This window comes from Sorex araneus, chromosome 1, assembly GCF_027595985.1.
Source record: "Sorex araneus isolate mSorAra2 chromosome 1, mSorAra2.pri, whole genome shotgun sequence".
NCBI classification, from domain to species: domain Eukaryota; kingdom Metazoa; phylum Chordata; class Mammalia; order Eulipotyphla; family Soricidae; genus Sorex; species Sorex araneus.
Window position 1 is genome coordinate 240,841,111 of NC_073302.1, and position 26,869 is coordinate 240,867,979.

Consider the following 26,869-nt stretch of genomic DNA (forward strand, 5'->3'; position numbering starts at 1 on the left):
AAAGTTCTACATGTACTAAGAAAGTGAGAAACCTGTTATCATCCTAACTTTTTTTAAAAATTCCATTTTGAAGAGAACATATTTGAGCAAGTAAGGAATGTTGTCATTCTCCCCCTTTTTGTTTTGTGTTCCCTATCTGGATCTTTAGGGAATGGAGTTAGCAGGTTCCTACCTCCTGTATCTGATGAGTTCCCCTGAAATAAAAACATACTCCACCTTTCCGTGCTGATACTGAGGATTTAATAGGATCAGTTCTTAAAAGCTTTGGATGTCTCATGGTGAGATGTGATTTCATTATGATTCTCTACAAACTGAAGTTTTTTCTTCTTTTATAGATGTGCCAAATGGATTTCATGTCAACCTGGAAAAAATGCCCACAGAAGGAGGAGACCTGAAACTGTCTTGCACAGTTAATAAGTTCTTATACAGAGACATTACTTGGATTTTGCTGCGAACAATCAATAACCGAACAATGCATCACAGTATTAGCAAGCAAAAAATGGCTGTCACAAACGAGTACTCCGTTACTCTCAAACTTGTCATCACGAATGTGTCCCTGGAAGATTCAGGCACCTATGCCTGCAGAGCCAGAAACATATTCACAGGGGAAGAAACCCTGCAGAAGCAAGAAGTGACAATTAGAGGTGAGCACTGCAACAAAAAGGCTGTTTTCTCTCGGATCTCCAAATTTAAAAGCACAAGGAATGATTGTACTACACAAAGTAATGTAAAACATTAAAGGACTCCTTAAAAAGTAACAGTTGTCTCATATCATCTTGATTTATTGTCACTGTTGCTAATTTTCCGGCTCAGAGGAGGTGCTCCTCCCAAAATGAGTTTGGAGATGATAGGAATAATAATGAGACCCCCCAGTGCCAGCTCTGGGCTCCCCAGTCAGGCTGAGGCTCTCGGGGCCAACTGGGTGCGCGTTTGGATTTGGAGGATCCCACAGTGCCTTTTCTGTTTTTGCGCTTTCTGCTGTCTTCTCCTGCCTGATACACAACAACTTGAGACTGATCCTTTCCTTCTACTTTGATGCCAACTTCTTTTTATTTGTAAGTTTTGAAAGCTGCACAAACTGAATAATTTAAACAAATGCTGGTTTCTGCCAAAGATGGACATGAATCAGTTCATTTTTCCACCTCAGAATAAGTACAGTTGAATTTAAGACTCTGTCGGACCTCTGCCTGGTTTTATTTTGTACTATTGCATCTGCTCTTGATTTGTAAATAGCGCCCAGATAGCAAGTGATGATGCTTATTTATTTGAAAATGCTTTTGTTTTTAACATTAAGCACATTATTCTTCAACTGGAGTTACTAAATTGGGCCCCACTGGTGCAAAATGTTGGTGTAATTTAGCAGTGTTAAAGCTTTATCAGTAAGAATTAGGAAAGTCCACCCAATAAACCTACTTCCCCCTTATCATAAAATTCTGGGTAGCTAGTGGACTATACAGTCATTGATAGCACCTGTGAGAAAGTGGATCAGGCCTCAGATTGAAATATTTTGTCCCCTAGCTATCCTGTTTAATTGATGACAGTCAAAGATCAGGACAATTAATTTATTAAGGAAATCAAGGCCATTGTGAACAGAGGCTTGGGTAGATCCTTCCTTCCAAACTTTGTTCATCTAGAAGTTCACCTTCCCCATACGTAAATGTTAATAAGATTTTTTTTATCTGAGTTTTCCAAATTCTCCAAAGGGTAAAACTAAATTTAAGCAGAATTGAATCTTTGAGAAGTTCTTAACACTTCGAAATCAAGAGAGATTTAAATCTCATTTTAAATTTGTATCAGGGGGAAAGTAACTTTTTCACCAACTTCATATCCATTGTTCTGTTGTTTTCATTTATGATTGATCATATGTGACTTTCATGAATGATTGGAAAACAAACTATGATGACCAAAATAGCCATGGCTGAGAACATAGTGGCTGGGCCGTTCAATAGGAGGTGACAGTATGACAACTTTTCAGGCTTGGGAACACACCAGACTGTTTCCTTCTTTAGGTAACAGGCTCTGTCCCACGGCTAAACTTGTCTTTCACGTGGGAATTGCTTTTGTCAAGTATGAAAGAGTAAACAATAGCATTTCCCCAGAATGCCAGTTTTATGAAGTCCCAAATGCTCTGAAAACAATTAGCAACCTGGAAGTTGTCAGCCCAAAGGAAAGAATAATCAATTGTATCTTGAAATTTTACCTATGTCTCTTTGGACCTGGTGTTTTTGTTCATTATAACTCACTGTGTTCTCTCAGGAAACAGTGCCCCAGCACCCCTAGAATTTGGGGCCTTCACTCTATAGTAAAACTAACAAAGTAAGTGGGCTGCTGAAGAGGTGCTAATTTTAAAAATGGTGAACTGGACATACAGAGACTGTCCTTTTCTCCCCCCTCCAAGTTATACACACAGTTTTTGTGGGAGAGGGGAAATGTGTATTTAGAATGGTAAGAATTAGAATTCTATTGTAAGAATTAGAATGTTTAGAATGTTAAGAATTCCATAGGGCAATTAAACATCAGCTGCAAAATCAATCCTTCCAGAGACTTTAAGAAACAGGAAGTGATTGGGTGGTTTGGGTTTTTATTAGTTATTTTGTGGATATGCAGAGAAGGGAGGAGCAAGGACTAGGCAAATTGAATCTAATCAGAGAATGATTGAAATGAAGTAGAGGGTACAAGGCTGGTGCCTGAGTCCCTTTTGAAAGGAGCAATAGAAACTCTGTGTTTAAGGAATCTAGCAGATCTCGGGGCTGCAACATTGAAAAGGACATGAGCCCAGGGGACAGATAGCTTTGGCTACTGATGAACAGCAGAAATATTCCATTCATTCTGATTTTTCTCTATTTGAAGGGATGGGCTCCACTTTAAGTTTTAGAAAGTCGTGATTTCCAACCAAGTAACCTAGTTTTAAAAATACGAGTTTGATGTTCCTTTCTCATTTAAAGCATCAAACTAGATTAGTATCATATGTCCATTAGAGATTAGTAAAATATGATTGATCTTTGGTTGTTGGGCCATTTAAAAATGAGCCAAACCTGAGACTTGTCAAGTTGGATAACTTTGTTCAGAAATGGGTACCAAGAACAAAACCATAATGCTGTACGTTTCAGATTTGCTTTGTATTTAATTGAGAGGTCTGTGTTTATTTCTGCAATCTTTTCGTGCTTCTCTTGTTTGAAGTTTGTGTAGTACAGACTGAGTTTTGGGGAGTTTTTCATGATTTATGTTCCAATAAAAAGATATCTCCAATATAATGCATTGTTTTCTAATGCACCTATTGGGGAAGTCCTAATCCTGTTTGTGCTGATGTTATAGTTTATAGCTATAAAAATAATGTGGGTGTTGTAGCCCCATATCCACACTTCCCTTGTTATAATAAGGTCTGTGAGCAACACAAAGATAAAATATGGCAGAGAGGAAGCTATTAAAAGTCTAATTCAGTGAGCCAGCTCTGAGCCTTAAATGAGATTTGTCAATGTTGCCTTGCTACTGTAGAAGATACTAAATAGTAATAATAAGACAGATATTTATTATGTTACCATGTTTCACTGATGTGTTTGAGGTTTTTACCATGGAAAATGTCAAAATTGTAACAATCAAGCATGTAAGAATTCTAATATGGAATGTTCTGATACATGCTTCATTTTCAAGTAGGACAAGTGCTCTGACACGTCCAGAATTTAAATGCAGAAATACTGAACTGATTCTGCCTCAGGAGGCAAAATAGACTAGGAAAGGTGCAGCCAACAAGGGTCAAGGATCACTGTGCCATCATTCATGCCACCCTGTGTTCGAAGAGTTTATAAATCAGAGCGCTGCCTTCAATACTCTCTTTGCCTTCAGATTTCATGTTGTATCAAGTAAGAGTCTCAAAAGCTGTGGAAATGAAAATTGAACAAGAAGTCTGTGTCTCCTAACAGAGAGTAATCCTGCCATGTTATATCCTATGTCAACATGTGATGAAAGTTATGTGCTCAATATACTTTTGAACTTGAGATTTCTAAATTGCTGTCATGAATGCTAATCCTGAGAGTTTCCCTGCAGGAATAAAAAGAGAAAGGTTTTGGGACTCGGCAGAATCCTGCAGGGACCTGGAATCAAAGCCATTGCCATGTGTCATCTCTTAGAGCTTTGTAATCACTCCTAAGCTGCTTTCACAGTTTTAGTACAATAAGATGAAAAAAATCAAAAATGGTCAGAGAGAGCGTATACTGTATAATTGAAACCAGTGACGCAGAATGTGTAAGTGATGCCAAAACTCTTTTGATTTCTGTTCCAGAATTTGCCACAAGCGGGGGAAAGGATGATTTGGGAAGGTGGGAAAGACATTAGTTGTTTTTCAGTCTTTTTACCATGGAAGCTTGAGCTACCAATCCAGCACCCGCCTACCTAGAATGTAAACACATCAGCAGGACTGACTACTTCACTTAACTAGAGACACTGGCTTGTGGGCGGCCTTGGGGATACCCTGATTCCTATGTGGGAGTTTAATGTTGTAATGTATTGAATCCTAATGTATGAAATTCATTTTGTTGTACTATATTGGTTGGCATTTTATTAAAATAAATTGTATTGTATCATATTTGTATGTTTTAAGAGAAAATAATATAAAATACAATATTTGTACTATTATATAGTGCAAAAACTACAAATCTGTGCCTCTGCTTCTTGAATTAATCCTTTGGGCGCTTGCATTGGGGAAGAGGGTTGGGGAAGGAAAGAATCAATAAAGCTTTCAAATTTCAAGAAATTCTCCTGTTGGTCTGCTGCCTTACAATGTGGATTACTGACAGCTGAGTAACACACACATGCCCTCACAAACATCATTAATCATCCGGAAACATCTTCGCTCGTCACTAAAATGCCGCATATTTATGTAAAAAAATTCATTATAAACCTTATAAACCTAGGTACAGAAACTTGGTTTTTCATTTAAAGTTCTGAAAATATCATACAACATACTTAGGTTGTAGAAAAGATTTTCTGTAAATATGGAGGAGGGGAAAAGGAAGGAAAGCAAATCCAAAGCCTTGAAATCAGAGACTACCTAATCTGGACTTCAATTTTCCTTTTTTAACAAAGCTTGATATGTTGTAGCAACTTAATAAAGGTTATTAAGGAAAGAGCAATGGTTATTCAGAAAAAAGAAATGTGGGGAACAAAATATGAATGAAACCTTCCAGCCAAGTCTTGCTAGTTCTATGTTTAAGATGTTACAATTCATATATGATCATAGACCAAAATTGACAAGCATTAACAGCTCCCTTTCTTTATTCACTAGATCAGGAAGCTCCCTACCTCCTGCGAAACCTGAGCGATCACTCCGTGTCTGTCAGCAGCTCCACCACCTTACACTGTCAGGCTAATGGGGTACCCGAGCCTCAGATAACCTGGTTCAAAAACAACCACCAAATACAGCAAGAGCCTGGTAAGAGATTTGTTTCTGCTTCCTCTTTGTCATCACCCACCTTTTACCTGGTAATTCCTACCTCAGTGTATCCAGAACCAGTTGCTGGTAGAGCTGTAACTCTGGTTACTGGACTCTTGCTATTTCTAACAACAATCTCAAAGGAAGACTAAGGGAGCCTCTTTTCTCTTTACTGGGGGATGTTTTCCCAGTGGTGTGGGGGGCTATGCAGTGTGAGAGATCTAACCCAGGGCCTTGAATGTGTGCTTTACCACTTAGACAAGACCCAGGCTTGGAACCTACTTTTTTCTGGAGACCACATTTCTATAGAAAGATGCTGACAAGAATCAGCCATACATGGTGCAGTCAGCTGACCTGAGATATTGCTGAGTTTAAATTCCTGGTATATGTGAAATTCTAAGAAGAGTCCTAGTCTTTTCACCTTTTTTGTGCCAATTTCAGTGATTTGGTAAAAAGAAATTTTGCCAGTCCCTGCTCAAGATGGTAGAATAACTTATAGTTTTTCCATCCCCAAGCAGAATTTAAGAAAAAAATGTTTTATATTACTGATTTTTAAAGAAAAATTAGTTAGTGGTTACATATTAAATTTTTCCAGTTAAAGATATATTTTAAAGTTAGACTTTAATCTCATAATAAATACTGTCTTTTGCCTACCTTGTAATTCTGGGGTAGACAAAAGATAGTAATTGTAATTCTTACATAAAACAATTAAATTTTATAATTTTAATTCACTATAACATGTTAAAAATAAAATGATTGCTCATTTGCAATATTCCAGCAACCCAAATCAGAAATCCCTTAAAAGTGAATCCTCTACACAAAGTGAAATCTTTATTTAAGTCTGATGCACAGAAAAGGGTTATGACCTAACAGCTCCCAATTTTGAGATCTCTGCAAATGCCTTAGAAAGGCCTTCGATTTAACAGGTCCAGAACTGATCTCAGGCTATGATCCTCCAGAAGGCAAGCCCTTTCTCTGGCATTGTCATCATGTCTTATGAGACATGAGCCAAATGTAAAGATGAATATATCTCATCCACCCGAGTGCCACCTCAACGAGGAGGAAACCCTGCCTCTGACCCACTTCGAAGACAGTCCCTATTACCTCCTGGATATGGATCGCTGTGGCAGCCTCCCCTATGCCGAGGGCTTCGCTTACTAAGTTCCCGAGTGGCCGAGCAGCCAAACCCTAGAGCTAGCAGTTCCCATTCAGGCAAATGAGGGCAGTGGTTTTGTTCGTGTTTCTGGCTGTTCCTAATGCTTGCCCTTTGAGTTTGAGGAGGAGAGCCCAAACTGTCTCTAATGGCGCCCAGACAGACCGATGACCTTGGCCAGAGTGTGGGAACAGGGAGGCCCAGTTCTGACCCTCACAAGGCCTCTGGGAAGAACTTGACCTGGAACCTCCTTCCCATGGACAATATAGCACTGTAGCACTGTTGTCCCGTTGTTCATCGATTTGCTGGAGTGGGCACCAGTAATGTCTCCATTGTGAGACTTGTTGTTACTATTTTTGGTATACTGAATGGACAATATATTTGAAGCAATACCTTGTTCAGGTTAGTCCCCCACCCACGGGCAAAGAGTGGCAATCTGCATGTGATCATGGACTACTAAATGCCTTAACAGCAGTCCTCCATTCCATGGTCCAGTGATGAATCCTTGCTACTCTCGCATGGGAACCCGGCCAGGCTTAAGCCCCTTTTCTCTTCCCGGTAACAGGGGTCCATGTGAATGCTTTAAATCTAGAAGGGTGAGGAACACTTTTGACAATAATTTGTTTTGCTTTGATTCAGGGGATTGTTTTGTTTTGGTGGTTGTTTGGAGGAGGGGGGAGAAACAGTTTATAAACTGATTTTTGTAGTTTTGGTATTTAAAGCAAAAAAGTATCACACACACACACACACACACACACCTTTTGGTAACTGCACTGAATCCTTTAGACAGGGCAGTGCTGACTTATGAAGACACTGCAGCTTGCAAGGGGCTTTACTGGGGGCTGCCCCTGGGCTATGAACAAGCCCACTTCATTGCCTGCTTCACACTTTCTGCACCAGACAGCCTGATGGCACATTTGCACTTGAGTTGTACATTTTTGAGGTGTGCCAGGGCCTCCTGGACACACCACTTAGATTTTATATGTATGATTTCCCCTCGTTCATTAACATGCCCTCTCTGGAAAGCATATGTACATAATGCATGCCATGTCCATTTGCAACCTGTTAACCTGGTGGAACCCTTCAGGATTTCTTCCTGGGCATGATGGATGACAATTTCCATTTCATCCAGTTTGTTTGGTTTTCCTCTTTTTCTTTAATCCTTGGACTTTAAACCCATTTTGAAAGGCTGTGCTAGTCTTCAGCACCCAAGGCCAGAGCTGACATGGGGAGGTTATGTGTAAGTCAGTGCTCTGAATTTTCTTGCTATTAATGGAGCACTCCATAATCTCCAACAGTCCCCCTCAGGACCAGCAGCACATTTGCAAAGACGTTAACAGAGATAAGGGGTGTGTTTTATAGCTGTGGAAATGTAAGGTTTTCCTCTTGGTCACTAATTAGCCCACAAAGGTATTGAACCTAAAGCTTGGGCCTTAATTAGTATTGTACTCTAATCAAATGACTCCAAACTGCATTTATAGCTTCCTAAACTAGGCATAGTCTATACATAGATGCATATTTTACCCCATCTGGCTAGAGATTTATTTGTTGTAAATGCTGTATAGGATTTTTTTTTCCTTTCTTATACTGGCTTGGGGTTTTGTTTTTTGGTTGGTTGGTGGTTGTTTTGTTGTTGTTTTGATGGGCTGTTTTAGAGATTATGGAAATAATCCCATAGCCTGAGCCCTCCTTCCCCTGCTGGAACCATGTGACCCAGGCATCACGGGACACTAGACAGTGACATCACTGTCACTTCCCATTGGACTCAAACACCTCCTGGATGGTTTGGGTTTGGGTTTTGCTTCTTTTCCAGAGTGTGGAAAGTCTACAGTCCTGAAGGGCTTTTAACCTGCCAGTTGATGTGAAGTACTTTCCCCTGCGCAAGGCTGTATGCATCCTGCCAAGCTGCATACATATTCTGTACTGTGTACAATAAAGGAGTTTGCTTTCAGTTTAAAAAAAAAAAGAAAGAAAGCAAAAGAAAAAAAATGTCTCCTCCACCCTACTCCTCAGTAAATCATTAGGTAACCTGCTAGATACTTAGGTACCTTCTTTTTTAAGTAGCTTTTCTCAATTTCTTAGGTAGTTCTTCTCTGCTTCCTTGGTTCAGGTGCTCATAATCTCTCCCCTGGATATCTCCATGGTCTCCTAGCTGATGTCCCCATCTCGCTTTTTGCTCTTTGTATTGACTTTTCACAGATGTACAAAGTTTAGCTCTGACCTGTCGCTTTCTTGCTTCAAGTCTTCCATAGACTGTTGCACTCAAGACCAAGTTCAAATATGTGATGAACAAGGTCCTCAACAACTGGCCTGGTCTGCTCCTCTGACTCTTGGCTCATCCGCCCTCACATTGAACTTGTTGTCCTCACAATTGCCAGACTCTTGCAGGGCCGAATAACACAGGCTATGCTTCTTCAGCCCTTTGAGCCTTTTCCAAGTATTGTGCCTCCACTGCTGGAGTACCTTCCCTTCAAGTAATACCTACTCACACTGGAATACCCCAAACCAGATTAGGGGATCACGCTCCAGAAAATTTTCTCAAGTCCTGCCAAGAGAGGTAGTACTTCTGTGGATGTTTCTAATCTCTCTTACTGAGTTGTTTTCTGATCAAAGGCTCGTATGCAGCTGTACTGTCTATACTGATTTCTAATGTTCTCTTACTTAAGTGTTATCATCATGCCATGTATTGAACCTGAATTTTTATCTGTTTGTATCTTTTGTTTTTATATCCTCAGAGCACTGTAGCACTGTAGCTGTAGCACTATAGCACTGTCATCCCATTGTTCATCAATTTGCTCTAGCGGGCACCATAGCGTCTCCATCGTGAGACTTACTGTTTTTGGCATATTGAATACACCACGGGTAGCTTGCCAGGCTCTGCCGTGATGGTGGATGCTCTTGGTAGCTTGCTGGGCTCTCCAAGAGGGATGGAGGAATTGAACCTGGGTTGACCGCGTGCAAGGCAAATGCCCTATACTCTGTGCTATCGCTCTAGTCCTATATCCTCAGAATCGAGTATAATTCATGGCAGTCAGTAATTGTTTCATAAAGTAATTAATGATTTTTGGAATATCATAGCCAGCTTCGTTTAGTAGCACAAATAACTACACTTGATGGGGATAGGTGAAAAAATAATCAGAATTTTTTTTAAATTAAAGAGCTTTTATAATATCTTTAGTCTTGTTTGTAGAAGAGAAAATTTAGTTCCAAAGAAGTAAAATGATGACACACTATGAAGATATGCAGTTTCATAGAAAATTAACCCTTTGAAATATTCTACTAAAATGAAAGGATGAAAGGGTACATGAATAAATAACAGCCTATAAAACATGCCTATAATACCTCCCTTTAGAGACTCAGAATTAATATCAGTATAGAGAAGACCCAGAGAAACTTTTACCAAAAACCTCAGGTGAGTTATGGTTTTAAATTCCATATTTTTTTTGCAAGTTAATCACAAAATCTCTTTTATGAAATCTTACCTTTAGATATCTGATGGTTCTTAGGAACAAGTAAATTTGATTCTAGTTGCGTTTGTAGGTGGTGGAGGTAGGTTAAAGAGAGATGAACCTGGTTTGAGAGCTCATGGCCATTCTGGGACTAGAAGGAAGACACGGCAACTGCTTCAAAGGGGAGAGCCGCCATCATGCTTGGGCGCGTGGGTCTAGACATCACCTTCAGAGGGCATAGAATTTAGGCAATTCACTTATTCTTTTCACAGAGCCTCTATTTCCTTTTCAATAAAATCGGGATGATGCTGGCTACACAGGCATGTGGTAAGGCTTCCCAGAGATTATATAACCAAGCTGGCCCAAGTCATTGCTTAATAAATGTGGCCTTCTAACTCGCTTCATTTATATAGAAATTGGCCAATGAGTTGTCAGAAGTAAAGAAGAACTAATGAAGTCCATTCAAGTATGCAGCAACTCTAAATATAATAACAGTATCTCCATCCTGCTTTCATTGATCAGAATTCTGAAAGCCAAAAGATTACAAAAATCAGCCTTGTATACTTTTTAAAAAAGAAAATCAGGTGTATGGGGGCTAGGGCTAGGGGAGAAAGGGCTTCAAAGCAGGCACACAGTGGTGGGTAGGGTGTTGTGGTGGTTCTGTGGTGTCACATATTGAACCCGGGTCTCATGTATATGAGCAACAGGTACTCTTGAGTTACCTCCCACGCCCCATAAATTCTTACATGAAACCTTTATAAATTTTGTGTTAATATATTGCTAGCATTTATTAAGTTTAATTATACTAAATTGTCAATTCTCTTCCCCATGTCATCCCTCTCTTCCTTTTATTTAGCCTTTAAAACTATCATAACCTTTCAAAAGGAATTCCTAATTTTCCAGAGATGATTTCTTACTTGTATATAGTTTACAAATTTTCATGCATAGTAACCCATCTGAAGCCAATGCAATATATTCTAATACTCTGAGAAATGGTAAAAATACCAGTTCTTTCAGTCACTTATTTGTTTTTATAAACCTCTGAATAAAGATTACAAGTAACAAAAGTGATCACATTTGATTCACTGCTTGTTTCAAAACTGAAATGAAAAAAATAAAATTACTGTCATAGCCTGAGAGAGAATGAGATTCAGTTGCCCATAGAGGAAGCCTTGGGAAGCGAGACCAAGTTTAAAAATCTTGAGAATAAACCGTATGTCTTTAACGTCTTGAGATGCATCCTTTATACAAAGCCAGGCAATACGAAAGAATGAACGTTACTAAGTCAGAGTATTTGGGTGACCTTGGATCACTGAGAGGATCTGGCCCGTGACTGTCATTATTTGTTAAACAACAACTTACACCCTTCCAAAGAAAATAAGACAGAGGAAGCATGGCACACACAAGAGCTCGCCCTCCTGGACAAGTAGCCATAAACGTCCGTTGAAAGAAAGGCGGGGAGCCGTGGCCTCTTTCCTCACTCCTCATTTCCTCTCAGGAAAGCCCTGCAGTGGGGCATGGCACTTTAGAGAAGACAAGCAACTTCAAGAAAGTGTCAAGAAAGCTGAGTAGGACATTCTTGGGTCAAAGGGCATCAGGCAGGAACAGAAGGGGGTTCCTAAGCTCACAACCCAGGAAGGCGTGTGCACTGGGGGCCTGAGGCACTCTTTACAGATTTGAACCATGCTGAAAACTAACAGCGTTTGCACTCAGACTGTGGACAATGGAATGAGTCATATTGGAAGAACTCTGAGTCTCCTCCATGTCTTCATTACCTCTCCAGGCCACCTGCCCCAAGGACTGGCCACTTCCCAGTCAAGGAAGTCCTTTTCTACCTTACACTCTTACTAAAAGAGGGCCCAAAACGCCGATAAAGTTGTACGAGAGCTGAGCCAGCAGACGGGGCTCATGGGCGGGCTCATGGCCTTACAGAAGGGTGGGGGTGGGGGACGGGGGGGGGGGCCTCCGTGGGCAACTTCTAACCAGTGGCGCTGTGAGAATCCGAGAAGTTTCCAAAGCAGACACAGCATAAGGTGGCTCTAACCGAGTTCTCCACTGATGAACCATCTCACTAGAGATTGTGCAGAGAAAATAGGGCTCCTGGAAAAGTCCATCCCGTGCTGAGAGAAGTAACAAACACTCCTCTGACAACACTTAGAACAGAGGGCAAGACTGTTTTAATAAAGCCTTCCAGAACTGAGAAACTATCACCAAGCTGTTATTTAAATAAAACTGCCATCACAACAAAAGAAAAATTTTCAACATTACTTAAAGATTTAAGCTACCAAGACTAATAAATAAATAAATAAATAAATAAATAAATAAATAAATAAATAAATAAAGCGAACTACCAAGGGTCCAGAAAGATAGTTCAGTGGGTAGGGTGCTTGTCTTGAGTGTGGTCAACCAGATTTGATTCTCAGCATCCTAAATGGTTCCCAGAGTCTCTCCAGGAGTGATTCCTGAGTGCAGAACCAGGAGTGACCCCTGAGTACTGCTGGGTGTGGTCAGCAACAACAACAATATAAACTACCAAGACTGGAAAAACAATAAAGTCTGGATTACATAGGCTGAGGCTGGAATAGTTTTTCCGGAATTGCTCTCACACAACGATCAATAATGAGACCTTGGTCACTAGGATAATTTAGTTAGCTTAAAGGGACAGATCACCTGTCACTACTACCTCACTGGCCCTAAATAGTTGCAGTCAGAAGCACCAACTTACACTCTTCAAATAGAGGTGACCTAGTGTTTTAGAACCTGGGGCAGAGAATCCCATCTGAATTGCAAAGTGGTATCATAGAGATCTTCAAGCACAGCGGGTAGGGCATTTGCCTTGAACGTGGCCGATCCGGATCCAATTCCCAGCATCCCATTTGGTCCCCCCAGGCACCACAGGAGTAATTACTGAGTACTTGAGCCAGGAGTAACCCCTGTGCATCGTCGGGTGTGACCCAAAAACCAAAGAAAAGGACTCAGTAAAGGGGCCAGAGAGGTGGTTCGACAGGTGAAGCGCTTGCCTTACTGTGTCTGACCCAGGTTTGATCCCCGGGTGAGCCTGAGGACAGCTGTGTGTGTGGCCCAAAAAAGGAAAAACAAAACTCAGTAGAGTATTAAAGAAGAATATTACATCCATAAATGGTAACGGTCTCCCTCGGGCTATTAGAATCAGCAGCCTTGACTAATTTGTTAAGAATAATGAAATTCAGAAATATCGATTTCCATTTTGCAGAACTTGGAATAGTCATTGCCTCTTCTTTCTCATGGAATCTGCGCTCATGGTACATCATCCTAAGAAAAGTGCCTCCTCAAAATTGTGTCTGATTCTTCAGTGCTCAGCAGGGTCGGGGGTTGGGGGGTCTGGGGGTGTTTTCTTCATGAACTCTCTGACTCCCTCCCCACCAGCCTATTCACCCTGCCAGGGGGCTTCAGGGCTGCCCCACTCTCCATTCCTGCCTCATGTGTGTCTGCGAGATCAGGGATTCTGTAGCACAAAAGAGAGGGGCTGAGCTGCAGCCAGTTTCTCTGACCAGTCCTCAAGCTTTATTTGCACCTACGACAGTCGGGGCATGCAGACCGTCTAGAACTCACTACAGAACCCAGACATAGGCAAGGTTCTTTTCTAAGGATAGGCTACCATTTGACAGTGAGAAGAAAGTGGAATGCAGAAGAGTGGCGTGGGGCCGCAGCAGGGATTGCCTGTCGGAGCTGCAAACCTGACTGCGGATCACAGAGCAAGCCTGGCGAGACACTGGAGAGCATTGCCTCTGTGACTTTCTCGGAGCCCATAACGAGCTCATAATGACTTGTTTATGCTTAGCGGGTACAGGAGATTGACATGTCCTACAGCCAGAGAGTTCTGTGGCTTACAGCCAGAATGGCCAAGTACCCCATAAATACAATCCTATTTTGTATTAGAAGTCAGTAGGGGTTACTTAAGGAGTCTCACGCTAGGCCCCCCACGTCTGTCTCTTTATTGTCAAGCTCCAGCCTATTTGGGTCTTGTACACACATGCATTGCAGAATATATATACACAGAAGCCCACCCTAACCTAATGCTTTGCCCAAGGAAAACTCCTTGGCTGCATTTTCCAGCATCGAATCTCATCTCATTCAGAATTCCCATCTGCTGACACTTCCTGAAAACTACTTGTCCACAGCAGGATTCACAAAGGTCTCCCACGTTTGGCAGCACAAACCTATTCAGATAATAGCTGGGTTCCTGCGAGTGTTTGTTTCACTGTATCTTTATGAAAGTCCTTTGGAGGGGGAGAGAGCTCAGTGGCTCGAAGCACATGTTTTGCATGTAGAAGGCAGGCTTGGTGTGCTATCCCTGGCACTATATGGTACCCCAGCACTACTATGTGTCACCCACTTCCATCACAAATTAAAAACTCTTCAAGTCCTTTTGAGGGCTAGGGAGGTAGCTCAGTGGTAGGGCACACACCTTGCATGTGTGAGGCTCTGAATTCAGTGTCCACCTCCACATCCCTGATGTGATTTTGGCATCTCTGTGTGAGATTCCAACACCACTACCACAATTGGAAAAAATAAAATTTCTCCTTGAGGATCAGAGAGTTACCATGTGATCCCCTGAGCATAGAGCCAGGAGTAAGATCTGAGTACCATTGTGTGGTCCTAAAACAAAAGCAATCAAAAAGTCATTTTGAATTTTTTGAATGAAATTTTGCTCTTTTGTTTTGGGTTTAGGTTTGGGGGCCATACTCATCAGAGCTCTGGGCTTACTTCTGACTCTGCACTCCTGGTGGGGCTCACGGAACCATAGGTGGTGCCAGGAATCAAACCTGGGTCAGCCACATGCAATGCAAGAGCCTTATAACTCCGGCCCCTCAACAAAAATTTTGAGTATATAAAGTGGGAGAGAACCTGTGTGCATCACTTTAGAAAGATTATCTTTTTCTTTTTTCTTGAAATGGAAGGAAAATACACATAACAGTTACCATTTAATGTGCTTAATTCAGGGTCAGGGCTGTGATTTAACTGGTGGAACACATGATCCCTGGTATCCTATGAACCTCCACACCCTCAGATGAGAGCGAGGTGGTCTCCCAGGCACCAAAGGACCTGAGCACATTCTGGAGGTTGTTCTGAGGCTCTACACACCAAAGAATGTGCCCTCCCCAACAATAAAACAAATAAGAGTATGATCGAGAGACACCACATATATTAAAACGGTTGTATGGCTACCACCTCTGCCTAGCATCAGAACTTCCCATTGTTTCAGACAGAAACAGCAAACCCTTCCAGCAACTTCCTTGACTGAATGAACCTCCTCTATGGTGCTTTCAGTGACCCCTGCATGAGCTGTAGTTTGGGCAGTTTATTTATTTCATCTGCAAAACAGTGGAAGCTTGGGCCAGAGACAGTGTATAGGGCTTAAGACACTTGCCTTGCAGGCCGCTGACCTGGCTTCAATCCCCAGCAATACCTCTGGTGTCCAGAGTCCCACCTCGACTGATCCCTAAGTACAGAGCTTGGAGTAAGCACTGAGCACACCCACATGACCTAAACAAACCGACCCTGCATCTCAAGGTTTTGTTTTACAAGGTAAAAATAGACTAGAGAGATAACTCAATGGGCTGGGCCCAGGCTTTGTACGTGTGATGCCTGGATTTGATCCCCAGCACCATCGTCCCCCCAGGTACCACCAGGGCCACCCCTGAACACAGAACTGGGAATAAAAGTTTAACTCGTGTAGAACCACTAGTTACAGCCCCAAACAAAAAGAAAAGATAATAATAATTAAACATTTCTTCATTCTTCTTCCACCCCACATTCAAAATATCAGCTTATATTTTACATTTTCTCCTGTAAATGTTATTCAGGAGTCTTGAAAAATAAGACTGTGGGGCTGGAGAGGTAGCACAGCAGGTACAGTTCTTGCCTTGTACACAGCCGACCCAGGTTCAATCCCCAGCATCCCATAGGTCCTCTGTGCACCCCCAGGAGTAATTCCTGAGCACAGAGCCAGGACTAGCCTCTGAGCACCTCAGAGTGTGGTCCCCTCCCCCCAAAATAAATAAAATGGCGTACTAGCTTATTTAGCTGTCATCATTCATAAGTAAGGAAGTGAAAGATGCAGATGATTTTACTCATGTGTGGAGCACAAATAAAGCTAACAAACTGACCAGAACAACAAAACATTTTCCTACACTCACAAGCACTTTGATGGTTAGCAGAGGGAGAGGGGAAGGTCTGGGGAGTGGGGGGCGGCGTGAGCAGAAGGGTTTTTGGTGGTGGGAGTAGTGACAATTACATCCATAGAGATAGTTAAGCTAAACCCTGGAATTCCAGAATATTGTAAGCCAGTGATAAATTGTCATTTCACATTGTCTGTATTACAAACTGTACCAGTATACAAGTATACTATATTCTGGTTATTTTTATTAAAGCTTTCATATGTTAAAGTAGTTTTTTTTTTTGCTTTTTGGGGTCACATCTGGCGATGCACAGGAGTTACTACTGGTTCTGCACTCAGGAATTACCCCTGGCGGTGCTCAGGGGACCATATGAGATGCTGGGAATCGAACCCGATTTGGCCGTGTGCAAGGAAAATGCCCTACCCACTGTGCTATTGCTCCAGCCCCGTTAAAGTAGTTTTTAAACTCTCATTCAATAGTTTTTGAGGATGGTAAACTACAATTTCCAATTAAATAATTTAAATAAGTAATTCATAAGTACATTTTCATTGTAAAAGCTCATATAACACAGAAATGGAATAAGCTGTAAAATGTGCCTTTATGAAGAATTAACACAACTGATAATTTTTCCATTTTGTAGCTAGATAGGTGTACATATTTTAAAATGTGAGGTATATTTCAGTATTTCATTTAACTATCCAATCATTCATCCATATAGTTCACTGAGGGCTCACTCTGTATCAGGAATATACTACATGCTGACAGTAAGACAAGGGAACTTGAATTTGCACTAGAAAGGAAAAGTACAAGTAATAAGTTAAACAAACAAAACTCTTAAGTATGCAGTATCCTATTAGATAGCAATAATTGTAGTGATGACTAAAACATAATGATCAACAGCAAGTGACCAGAAGTGAAACTATCTGGAGAAGCAGCATCTCTGAAATAAATTTCAGTTGCTATCATCCTGTGTTCTCTTTTATGACTTGCTTTCCTCACAATAGATTCTGGAAGATTTTCTATGTTAGTACATAATGTTTGGCCTCATTCTTGTTAATAGTCACACACTGTCATATGGTATGCATTCCCAGAACTTAATTAGCTCTTTTCTTTCACTCATGGAAAAAAAAAGACTTTCTTGGCTTTAATCTTTTATGGACTGCACTGCTACTTCCTGTACACCAAATGGTCCTAGGAATGCTACCTCACTAAAGGTAGTGTGTATGCATCTGACTTCACAGAGTGTTTCTGTTGATTCTGAGCAGGCCACAAAAATTTATGGGGACAGGGATGGGTGTATGTGTATGTGTTTGAATGCACAGGTGTGTGTTTGCAAGTTGCAGACGCATGTAATGGATGACAAAGTTCTCATTGCTAATAGCCCTCGAGTTAACACCACTGGACATTTCAAGTGCCTGAATCATCTTAAAATCCTTTGTTAGGACAATAGCAAAGTTCACAGTGAAAGAGCACAGCATAGTTTTAATTTTTTTAATGTTTGGAATTATGTGTTTGGGGGCACCATTTCAAGGTGTTCACTTCAATCATAACCCCTTCAAATCAACCAGTTTACAATTTCATTTAAGTTTTTGGAAACTGTTCCACTACCTAACCCAATCTTCTGTTGAATGAATAAAGAAATAGATATTATACACAATGAAAGGACTTTTGCTTTTGGTTACATGGAACGGAATAGCAAAGATACTTATTTCTGCACTTTTATCGTTTGTTTTTGTATTTGTTATTATTATTTTGATTTTTGAGCCATACCCAATGGTGCTCAGGGCTTACTTCTGGCTCTGTGCTCAGGGATCACTCCTGGTGGCGCACAGAGTAACATATGGGGTGGTGGGGATGGAACCCAAGTCAGTCACATGCAAGGCAAGTGCCCTCCCTGCTGTGCTATTGCTCCGGGCCCCCACATGGTGCCCTTTAAAACATTGTAGTCATTCACCTTTTTACTGCCATTTACTAAGTTAACCAGCCTTCATTTCCCAATTTTCTCAGTCTGTGCTATTTCTCCACACTTGGATTTCTCTTTCCTAGATAGACTTCTCTAAACCACCAAAGTTTGACCCAGTAGTTAAAACCTCCTTTGTGTTCTCTGTGGGGAGTCAGCTAGACCCTTTACTCTTAGTTTTCTTGGTTTGTTTTTTTTTTTAAGCATCTCATAAATTTCTATATGGCTTGTCTGGTCCGCAGTCCAGATATAGCTCTTGGCTAATCAATTCTTTTAAGAGCCACTAATGTAAAAGTACAATTATTTTCTGTGTATTAGAACTACATATATTAAACATCATAGCTATTAATTGTTGAAAATATATATGTGCCAACTTTTGAGAGTGGTTTTTCAGTTGAAGAGTCAGGTCTTTCCTAACAATAACAATAACAGATTTTGTTTTGCATTTTAGTAGATCTAGAAAAGATATCTTGATTTCCTACATAAGCCAGATGCTTCATTATATTCTAGAGAAAATGAAAACAGCAATGCTTAGTTCTTTACTCTGAAAAACAGACACACAATACAGGTAGAGTCATTTGTTGTTGGAGGATCATTTTCATTTTTCTTTTTTGTGTTTACATGATTTGTGAATGTTGAATGTACAACATCAATGTTTTAAAAATTATATCAAATACATATTATCATCTCTGGCCAGGGGAGGCTTCATGGAGGAAATGTCATCTGAATTGAAGTTTGATGGGTAAAGAAAGTTTTGATGATGAAGACAAATTTGGCCACATTGGGTAAACATAGTGTTCTCTGAGTCAGAAATATAGCAACTGAACAACAAAATAGGAGTCATTTATCAGAATTGAGGGTCAATTTAAGAAAGCAGCAGGTCAGATTTTTACGTAAGGACAGGAGATAAACACATGGTGTGCGTTTATTTAATCAAATGGCTGAATCCCAACACTGCAGATGTGTCTACTCTGTGGTGAATTGGATTAAAATTCTATTCCATGCTATTTCTGGGAAATATTGTACTTATCTTATAAAGTGCCAATACCATCTATCACCTTATAGTATGATAGGAAGAAATAAAATCATTTATAGTGCCTTGAAAATATTGAAAGAGTTGAACACATGTTTTGGTATGTAAGAGATAAACATATAGATTCCTATCTGGTTACCCTAACAAACTGGTAGCAAACTTTCATCCGCAACCCCTTGGTCAACCAGCAAGTCCTTCCACTGAATCTCATCATCATGTTCCTTGGATTAAAAATTCCTGTAAAAATAACTGAGTATAAAATTTTACTAGATCCTTTGGGGCTAACGCATTAACTGAACTATGAAATCTTCCCTAGTTTGCATTCTAGGTTCCGCAATGTGGAACTATTTGAACGTTGAAATGGCAAAGTTAATCTCCCCACCATTTACAAACTCCAAGGAGAGCTGAGTATGGTCTAAGTCATTAGTCAGCATTACCACTGAAAGGTCAAACGAGAATACCAGGAGGGCCTGTGTGATTGTGCAGCAAGTAAGGCATTTGCCTTGCACTTGGCCAACCCTGGTTTGGTTCCTCGACATCCCACATGGTTCTCTAAGTACCGCCAAGAGTGGTCCCGGAGTGTAGAATCAGGAATAATACCTGAGCATCACCAGGTGTCGCCCAGAATACACAAACAAACAAAATATATGTCTATATCTGTATATACCTATCAATGTATATTCAGTATGTATGTACACGCACACTGAGAGAAGTAGCATTTATTACATCCAGCAAACATGGTGGGAGCTTGCTTCTGTCCTCACTACCTACATTCCGTTTATGATCTTGGTTTATTTGGACGTTGCCTCAGTTCCTGGGGGTCTGCTGTCTGACCCACACTAGACACAGAAGCTCAGGAGTGAGAGAGCAAGTGAGAAGTCAACTGTTTCACTCCAGAATGGCAATTGCCAGAGTAGAGATATTTGTACAGGGGTGACACGAGAGATTTAGAAAAGCATTCTTAGAGCATCATCAGATGCTTTTCAGAGCAGCTGGGGTATTAAACACAAAAACAAAGCAAGCAAACAAGCAAATTTTCTCACAGATACAGAAAGCATATTGGTCAGTGCCAGAGGCAGCCTGGAGGGAGTGAAATGGGAGGGTGTAGGAAAGGGGGGCCAAAGCTCCAAACCTCCGGTTACAAAATAAGAAACTCATCAGGACATAATGAACACCCCAATACAGCACAGCAAATCATATTGCATCAGCTATTTGAAAAGTGCTAAAGGTTCACCTTAAAATTTCATATTAGAGGCTGGAGCAATAGCACAGCGGGTAGGGCGTTTGCCTTGCACGTGGCTGCCCAGCATCCTATATGGTCCCCTGAGCACCGCCAGGAGTAACTCCTGAGTGCAAAGCCAAGAAGTAACCCCTGTGCATTGCCAGGTGTGACCAAAAAAGCAAAAAAAAAAAAAATCATATTATATATATATACGTGTGTGTGTGTGTGTGTGTGTGTGTATAAACATATATAGGGGCAAAGCAATAGTACGGCAGTTGAGATGCTTGCCTTGCACAGAGCGAACCAGTTTCAAATCCTTGACAAATTCACCCATCATTGTATTATCAATTAAGATATCTAATAGTACCAGGTATGAGTGTATGGTTAAGGGGACGTCTTAGTTCCTGTTACTGGTATAATTGGTATAATTTTGTTATAAAATTGGTATAATTTTGTTATTCATGGGTAGACCATATAATGCGGCACAAAGAGATGTATATGTAGATGTGTCTATAACAGAACGGTGACAGGCATGGATTCTGGCCCTTCATAGATTCAAAACCACATATCTTATAATGGAGAAGTAGACTTTTTGTTTTGTTTTGTTTGGGAGCTACACCCAGCCATACTCAGGGCTTACTCCTGGCTCTGGGCTCAGAGATCACTTGGGGGACCATATGGGGTATTGGGGATAAAACTCAGGACAGCCATGTGCAAGGCAAGTGCTCTACCTATTATACTCTTTGACCCTAGGAAGTAAATTTTTAAATGCACTAATATTTTAATACAATAGAATGTTATGTATCAGTTAAAATGAAATCTACCTACTTTGAACCAGTAAGGATAAATATTGAAACATTTTTTAAAAACTTCTCTTTGCTATTTGGGCCATAGTGGGCAGTGCTAAGGGGTTTCTCCTGGTTCTGCACTCAGGAATCACTCCTGGCAGGCTCAGGGGAATATATAAGATGCCAGGGATGGAACCTGGGTTGTTTGCATGTAAGGCATCTACCTTACCTGCTGTACTGTCTCTCTGACCACGCACTTATTCAAAATTTTAACACACACACAAAAAAAAGTCCAAAAGAGATATATGGAGAAAAAGACATAAAAATATACATGAGAATAATATGCACCAACTTCAGAGTAATAGTCCCCTCTATTCAGAGACTACTATTTATTGCTCTACCTATGTGTTTAATAAAGTATCCATAAATTTTTTTTTTCTTTTTTTTTTTTTTTTTTTTTAAAGCTAACATTCTCTTTATTTATTTATTTATTTTTTTTTTTAAATTTTATTGAATCACCATGTGGAGGGTTACATAGTTCTCAGGATTATGTCGGCTATACAGTTCTCAAACACCCTTCACTTCACCAGTGCCCATCTTCCATCACCAACCCCCCCAGTATACCTGCCGCCCCCTCCCACCTCCCCAGTCCCAACCCTTGCACATGATATGTTTCACTTCGTTTACGCCTTATTTCGATTACATTCCATGTTTCAACACACAACTCACTACCGTTGTTGGGGTTTCCCCCAAAAAAGAAAAGCAGTCCTATTGCCAAGGAGGCATTTGATAGTTCTCCATTGCTAAGAATATAGAGATATTAAGTCCCGCTGTTTGTTACATAGTTTTTCTTTTTCCCCCTTGCCCCGCGCCACCGAGTTCACGCCTGTTTTAGTAATCGCCACGCTGCCTGACAAGGGAAAAAAAAACCGAAAAGGATGGTTATTTCCCGTCATCAGCAGGCGTGGGGCTCTGGCTTAGTTGATAGACTTGTAGAGTATCTGCAAGCAGTCTCTGGAACCGACGGTCTTGCGCTGGTGTCGGCTCCGGCTCGAGATTCCACCAGCGTCCCGCTGTTCCTTGTACATAATTTTTCCCCTTATATCCCATTCCCACGCCACCAGGTCTGTTTGCTTAATGGACATCACACTGTAGTTGATGACACACCGCGTTTCTTCCCGGGAAAGAAGAAAATTTCTTCTCAGCCGGCGTGGGGATATAGCTTAGTTCAGTCTAGTGAGATGGCTACCACTTTGATTGCCTTCAATATTTCAGCAACAGACTTACTATTAGGATCTCCCACAAAAGTCCGCCCCATTAGAAAGGAACCATTACATATTGCTCATACTAAGATGACATTAACCGCAGCGGCCGCGCGGTTTTCGGTTTCTGTATAAAGTCCAGGGAAGGTACAACCAGAAATAACATCACTATAAACTTTTACCCTTTTATGGTGCTCATAAGATGGAGAAACCTAGAGAGAGGCTCGGCATCTCCGTTTTGCGCTCAGGAAAACCGCGGCCCCTGCGCTGTGCTCAGGAGGGAGGAGTTGAGAGAGAGACAGGTTAAAAGAATTGGGGGATGCCCGGGTCCCACAGCTTCAGCGCGCCGTGGGGTCTCTGGTCCCATGCCGGAATTAGTTCAGTGGGCTGCTTGGGGTCCGAGGGCGCTCCCTCGGGCCCCTCCATCATGCTCCTTCCACAGCCGGGTCCAAAAGGAAGCACACGTGGGGGAGGTGGGTTTAAGTATCTAACTGCGGTGGGCGGGGGTCGCCGCCCCCGCCCCCTGGGGACTCCCGCAAGCGCGCTCACGTCCTGTTTTGGCTGAATCGGCGTCTCCGTTTTGCGCTCAGGAAAACCGCGGCCCCTGCGCTGTGCTCAGGAGGGAGGAGTTGAGAGAGAGACAGGTTAAAAGAATTGGGGGATGCCCGGGTCCCACAGCTTCAGCACGCCGTGGGGTCTCTGGTCCCATGCCGGAATTAGTTCAGTGGGCTGCTTGGGGTCCGAGGGCGCTCCCTCGGGCCCCTCCATCATGCTCCTTCCACAGCCGGGTCCAAAAGGAAGCACACGTGGGGGAGGTGGGTTTAAGTATCTAACTGCGGTGGGCGGGGGTCGCCGCCCCCGCCCCCTGGGGACTCCCGCAAGCGCGCTCACGTCCTGTTTTGGCTGAATCGGCGACTCCGTTTTGCGCTCAGGAAAAACCGCGGCCCCTGCGCTGTGCTCAGAAGGGAAGAGTTGAGAGAGAGACAGGTTAAAAGAATTGGGGGATGCCCGGGTCCCACAGCTTCAGCGCGCCGTGGGGTCTCTGGTCCCATGCCGGAATTAGTTCAGTGGGCTGCTTGGGGTCCGAGGGCGCTCCCTCGGGCCCCTCCATCATGCTCCTTCCACAGCCGGGTCCAAAAGCTATCCATAAATTTTGTTTCATAAAAAAATAGATGGTTCCTGAGGAGCTATGGCATAATAGTGACATCTGACTATCTTAATGCTAGGATTCCTGATATATATTTTTCTTTACCTTTTGATTGAAATTAATCATATTCAAAAACGATAAACCTTCAAAGAAGGTGAAGCTTTCCTGATGTCAGAATATAGGAAGAAGGACAGAGAGGGAAAGAAATCAAGAGGGTTGGCAGTACGAAGCAGACAGGAAGTAATGAGGTGTGAGATGGAGCCAAGGATCTCGGATACATTGGTGGTGGAGAAGAGTGGTATAGCTGTATGTCTAAATCACAGAGTCAATAACACTGAAAGCAGAAGATTAACAACCAAACGTAAAAATGTGCCTGTCAAGGCAGCAGGCTGGGGATGGCAAGGTGGGAGAGAGCCTGGGGACACTGGTGGAGGGAAGTTGACACCGGTGGCGGGATCGGGGCTGGAACATTGTATGTCTAAAACTCAACTTTGAATACCTCTGCAAATTATGGCGTCTTAAAGAAAAACTTTTTAGTAAATAAGTAACAGGTGAGGTCCTTATTAGAATCATGTCTGTAGCATAGAGATCAGATGGTATGAAAACGCCAGCAAGTTAAGACATTAAAGAAACTAGGGAAGACACTGTGAATATGAAGATTGGAGGAATGAGAATATAGAAGTTATGATTATATATTCATAATATAGAGTATCGTGGCCAGTTAGTAACTGGCGATAAAGCACTAGGCAGCAGTAGTGCAGGAGAAAGATCTGATGAGGATTTTACAAAACATATTGGGTTGTGACCAATCCATCAATCTTGGTGCCATTTGTGAAAGAGCATTTGAGAGCAAATCTAAAGTTAATTTGGGCTCTCTTGTCTTCATGGGATGGAAAACAGAATTGCAGATATTAGTGTGTCAGCTGAAGTCTCCTGGCCTTCCACAACTACACATCTCTCTTCGTGGGTGAAATCTAAGCCTTTATCCGATCATGGCTTTAGCTTCAGTAGGGTTTAAGTGATAGAAAATTGGTTGAGGGTCAGGTCTGCTGCAATAAGGATGTTTGTAAGCAGCAAGACTAAGCTAATATAAGATCTGTGGTCCTTGGGGTTTAATCCCCGGTACCCGATATGGTCCCGAGAGTATGCCAAGAGTGATCACTGAGCACAGAGCCAGAGGTAAGCTCTGAGCATAGCTGGGTGTGGTTCAAAAACAAACAAGAAAAGGTCTATGGCCCTTGAACCCTAAACATCCATCAACCAGCCACATACTACTTGTGACTGCCAGTTCATTACACTATATCCTATACTTTTCAAAGCTGTCACTTAAATGATCTGAATTGACCTCAAAGTGATACCAGAAAATAGGAGAACCAAGCCTTATGTATTCTCATTTTACAGATAGGGAAATCACTTCAAAGAGATTAAGTGACATAGCCACAAAGTTGCAGTCAAGAAAAGTTCTCATTTCCCCCCTGCTATCTGGGCTCAAGAATATTGAAACCATATTGGGCCCTTCTCTGTCTGTTCTGGTATCCAGTAAAGCATCAATTCCTGTGGGTTGTTTCTACAGTAATCAGTTTCCATTTCTTCCTCTCCAGTTCCTTTCCCACCATCCAGATTTGGGCTTCATCATTCCTGACCTGAATTACAACTGGTGAGCTGGCCTTCCAGATGCCACTTTTTCCTCATTCCAGTTCATCCTGCAACCTCCTTCTAGACTAAACTTCCTTAAACATTGCTTTCATTATGTCATTTCCCCACTCAAAAATCTTTGTGACCCCCTTTCCTTCTGTTTTGAATGGAAACGCCTCAGCATGATTTCAAAGATCTCCAACTGAACCCACCTTTTCCAGTTGACTTCGCAAAACAAGTGTCTTGAAAATTACAACATGGCTATCAAACACATGAGCAAAGTACAGGGAAATGCAGATTGAATAAGTAATTGTTTTCATCTTTCAAATCAGCAATATCTTGTGTTCTGTGCTTTTTAGGAGGTAACTGCTCAGTTTTGGCAGGACCCTGATAAGTCTCTTATTCTGTCACAGAAGTGCTCACTGACTTGTTGGACAGCAGTCTGGTTTTATCAAGATCTTTTTTTTTTTTTTTTGCTTTTTGGGTCACACCCAGCGATGCTCAGGGGTTACTCCTGGCTCTGCACTCAGGAATTGCTCCTGGCAGTGCTTGGGGGACCATATGGGATGCCGGGGATCGAACCCGGGTTGGCTGCGTGCAAGGCAAACGCCCTACCCGCTGTGCTATCGCTCCGGCCCTTATCAAGATCTTTTGACCTGATAATTTCATGTCCATGAATCTATCCTTAGGGAATAATCCAATTACAGAAAAAGCTTTAAGTCTTAAATATGTTAATTTCACAATTACTTATAATTATTAGCAATTAGATATATCCTAATGCTAGTCAATAGGGTAGATGCATATGTTTATGTTAAAAATATAAAAAAATTATATAGTTATTACCACAGGTGTGGGGAATAGTTTTATATTAAAGAGGGAGAAGGCAGTATTTAAAGCTATATCATAAAAGGCTGGAGTGGTAGTATGGCGGGTAGGGCGTTTGCCTTGCACTCAGCCGACCAGGGTTCGATTCCCAGCATCCCATATGGTCCCCTGAGCACCGCCAGGGGTAATTCCTGAGTGTAGAGCCAGGAGTAACCTGTGAGCATCGCCAGGTGTGATCCAAAAAGCAAATAATAATAATATAAATAATAATAATAAAGCTATATCATCATATGAGAAATCTTTATATAATTTTTTTTTCTTTTTGGGTCACACCCGGCGATACTCAGGGGTTACTCCTGGCTTTGTACTCAGGAATTACTCCTGGCAGTGCTTGGGGGACCATATGGGATGCCGGGGATCGAACCCGGGTCGGCCGCATGCAAGGCAAACGCCCTACCCACTGTGCTATCGCTCCGGCCCCTCTTTATATAATTTTTATGGAAATTTCACTATGGAATTTTTTCCTTTCTCTTAACACAACATTTTCTCTCTCTCTTTAAATTTATAAAAAAGTTTTCCCTTACAGTTAAGCAGATTAAAAACTTTTTACTTTATTAGAAAAACGTATCACCAGATTGTACAATTTACTGTTCTTTTTATGCTCTGCTATCTTTCCTGTTAAAAAATGAATGAACTAAGGACCAAGTAGATCATACAGCAGATAAGGCGCTGTATTCCCCACTCAAAAATCTTTGTGACCCCCTTTCCTTCTGGATGGGTTCAGTCTCCAGCACCAGAGATGGTCC

At 41.6% G+C, this 26,869-nt stretch overlaps 1 protein-coding gene across 1 annotated transcript in view; it reads left to right on the plus strand.

Annotated features, from left to right (window-relative positions):
• Positions 1–26,869, plus strand: part of FLT1 (fms related receptor tyrosine kinase 1) — a 214,355-nt gene that overhangs the window by 118,524 nt on the left and 68,962 nt on the right. The window contains 2 exon segments of the mRNA XM_055130474.1: positions 336–644; positions 5,282–5,428. Coding sequence (XP_054986449.1) covers positions 336–644; positions 5,282–5,428 — 456 coding nt within the window.